The 2,684-nt window shown below is 58.7% G+C and overlaps 1 protein-coding gene across 1 annotated transcript; it reads right to left on the bottom strand.

Moving 5' to 3' along the window:
- Nucleotides 1-268: 268 nt before the first annotated feature.
- Nucleotides 269-2,005, bottom strand: DQ04_16021000 (hypothetical protein; the record flags this gene model as incomplete). The annotated part of the gene is made up of 1 exon (XM_009317408.1): nt 269-2,005. The coding sequence occupies one exon, from the start codon at nt 2,003-2,005 to the stop codon at nt 269-271; it is 1,737 nt and encodes a 578-aa protein (XP_009315683.1).
- Nucleotides 2,006-2,684: the final 679 nt, after the last annotated feature.

The following is a 2,684-nucleotide window of genomic DNA, read 5'->3' as shown; positions in this document are numbered from 1 at the left end:
ATATAATATAATATAATATGGATATATGTGTGTGGCGTGATTGTACGCGCAATAGGTATACGCATTGCGTACAGTCTCTGCATATATACTCATCCAGAGACTAGATACATCCGTGCATCCCACCACAGATACATATACACACAGAGACAGACTCTCACAAGTCGTCTATCTCTCTCTTTTCTTCAGTGGCTCTGATTTTCTTTTGCTTCTTTTTTGTTGTTGTGTTTGCCTTTACTTTTCTCATATTTGCTGCGTCCCCTCGTATGGCTCAGAACTCCCCACCGTCTGCGATCAAGCAGTAAATATGGGGCCTCTTGTTTCCTCGTGGTGCCCGCCTGCTACGCTCATCCCGCCGCGTTGTGCTGCGCTCCGCCATCGAAAGCAAGTCGACCGGCTCCAGCTCGTCGTGCTCGACCAACACCGTCACGCGCGTCGTGAATCGCGGCATGGGAGGCACGCACCGCCCCAGCTCCTCCGCATCTGCCAAGAACATACCAGAATCCCCAACCCCTGCAGCTGCAGTGGAGGGGTCCAACTTCTTCGCCCTCCGCGGCGCGGTGGCGGTGGCAGACCTAAAGAACGTCTCTTCACCACACCGCGAGCCCAGCGCGGGTTCGCGCCGCGGAATGCAGCTCGCCACAACCGACAGCAGCGGCTTGATGGCGAACGGCATCGAAAGCGACACCGCTGATGCCTTCCTCTCCTCTTCCCCCTCTGCACTTCCTATATCGTCGAGAATGCCCTCAGTGCTGAGTGTGGTCTGCTTCTTCTTGAGGCTCTGATTCATCGCTGCGAGGACGTCAACGACAGACTTGCCGCCGCCGCGCCCCAGCACAACCGTAAGATCTTCCTTGTGAGGGTCGTGGAAGCGCACACGCGTGATGGCGTGGTAGTCCTCCGGTATCTGGTGTCGCTCCTGCGACTCGCGCGCCTTCTTTAGCGCGTTTGTCTGCCACTGCTGCAGCGCCAACACCTGATCGTGCGACCTCATCGACGTTGTTGCTGTCGCTTCGGCTGCTGCCCCGCTATCCGCTGATTTGCGCCTGCGCTTCGCTGAGCCGCGCTGCCGTGCGGCTGTGGGGCCCGCCGCCTTCTTCGGCGCCTCCACCACGGGGTTCTGCAGCAGATGGCGCGGCGGCACGAGCTGCTCCATGTCTCGTACGTGGATGCACAACGAGTGATCGGCGCGCTCCTCGGAGAGAATGCGCTGCGCAATCTCGCGACGCGCCGTCGACGCGTTCTGCCGCGCCGACTTAGCAACGAGTGCTGCGGCGTCCATGTCGTCAGGAGCATCGTCCGCCGCTGCATCGCAGTCGGCAGTGCTCTGCGCGCGCGGTGGCGACGCCGTCTTCGGGATAACTGCCTTGTCGACCGCCTTGAGGTAGTTGTCGATCGAGCGTTGGTCCTGCGGCAGCGCGCAGAAGATGGAGGCCACGGAGTCTGACACCATGAACAGCTTCGTGATGCTCGCGCGCTCGGCCAATATCTTCTCCTCGTCGCGAGTCATGGTGGAGGCGCCCTCATCCTCTACGCGGCGCTTGCTGCTAGCCTCCGTCCGTCTGTTGAATCGCGTGGTGTCTTTCCCCCCTTCCACGGGTGGTGGGGCACGATCCGAGGTGCTGCGAAGCGCCTTGCGCGGGCAGCGCTCCCGCTGCCTTTTCGCCGTATCCGCGGCTCTCTTCTGTGCTGCGGGTGCAGTGCCACTAGCACTGGTGGCATCCGTGTTGCTGCTGGTTGTTGTTGTGGACGTGCGGTCTTCCGCTCTCTTCTCGGCAACCGCAACATCCCCTCCCGCAACTGCTGGCGCTGCTGCAGCTGCGGTTGTTGTTGTGGAGGGCGCGCTATCGCTGAGCTTCTTTGATCCGCTCGACTTCCGCCCCATGAACTTCGACGATGAGTGGAAGCACATGGACTGACGTGTCGCCAATACGCCCATTGCAGGCGCGGGGCCGCGCCACGCGGTGAACAAAGCCGCGGTCCCAGCAGCACTCACACAGCGCCGCATACAGACAGCCAACTAATCAGAACTGAACTGAACGACGACAACGACGACGGTGGCGGTGCTAGTGGCGGGTGTTGTGGCAACGACAGCAAAGAGGCAAACCAGTGCCAAAGCCAAGTACACGTTCCCGCGGAAGCAGCACACACTCAGCCCACTCTACACGGATGGTGCAGCAGTGAAGAGGCCAAGTGAGGCTGCACAGACAAGCAACTGAAAGCCCTCACGAAATGTGTCCGTTCTCGTTCTTTATCCCCCTCTCTCTCACACACACACACACACACACACCACGTCCGTGCGTCTGTGTGAGTGTGTTCGCCTCAGTAAGAAACAAGCCTCACCACAGCCAAGGAAAAAAGACGTGAGGCGGCGCGAAGGATCGAACAAGCAACGAAACCCACGGTAGGGGGCCAAGGCGAGACTGTGGAGATGCTCTATGATAATGATGATACCGATTAATGCGGCCCTGCTCTATATAACTCCAACAAGAAAATAAAATAAACTGCGTGAAAGGGGACGCACGCTGCAAATCCACTCTCTCAACTTAAGAGCCTCAAGGGTCTCTCTCACCTTTTCCCCTATCTTCCCTACCCTACTCGCTCAGAGGTGCTCGCCTCAGTATTGTTGTGGAACCAAACACCCACAGTGAATACGGGAGCCGCAAGAGAGGGAGAGAGAGAGAGAG

The sequence above is a fragment of the Trypanosoma grayi genome (assembly GCF_000691245.1).
Source record: "Trypanosoma grayi strain ANR4 Tgr_1602_V1, whole genome shotgun sequence".
Classification (NCBI taxonomy): Eukaryota; Euglenozoa; class Kinetoplastea; order Trypanosomatida; family Trypanosomatidae; genus Trypanosoma; species Trypanosoma grayi.
The sequence above is the reverse complement of the archived record's forward strand: the minus strand, read 5'-3'. Positions and strand labels throughout refer to the sequence as shown.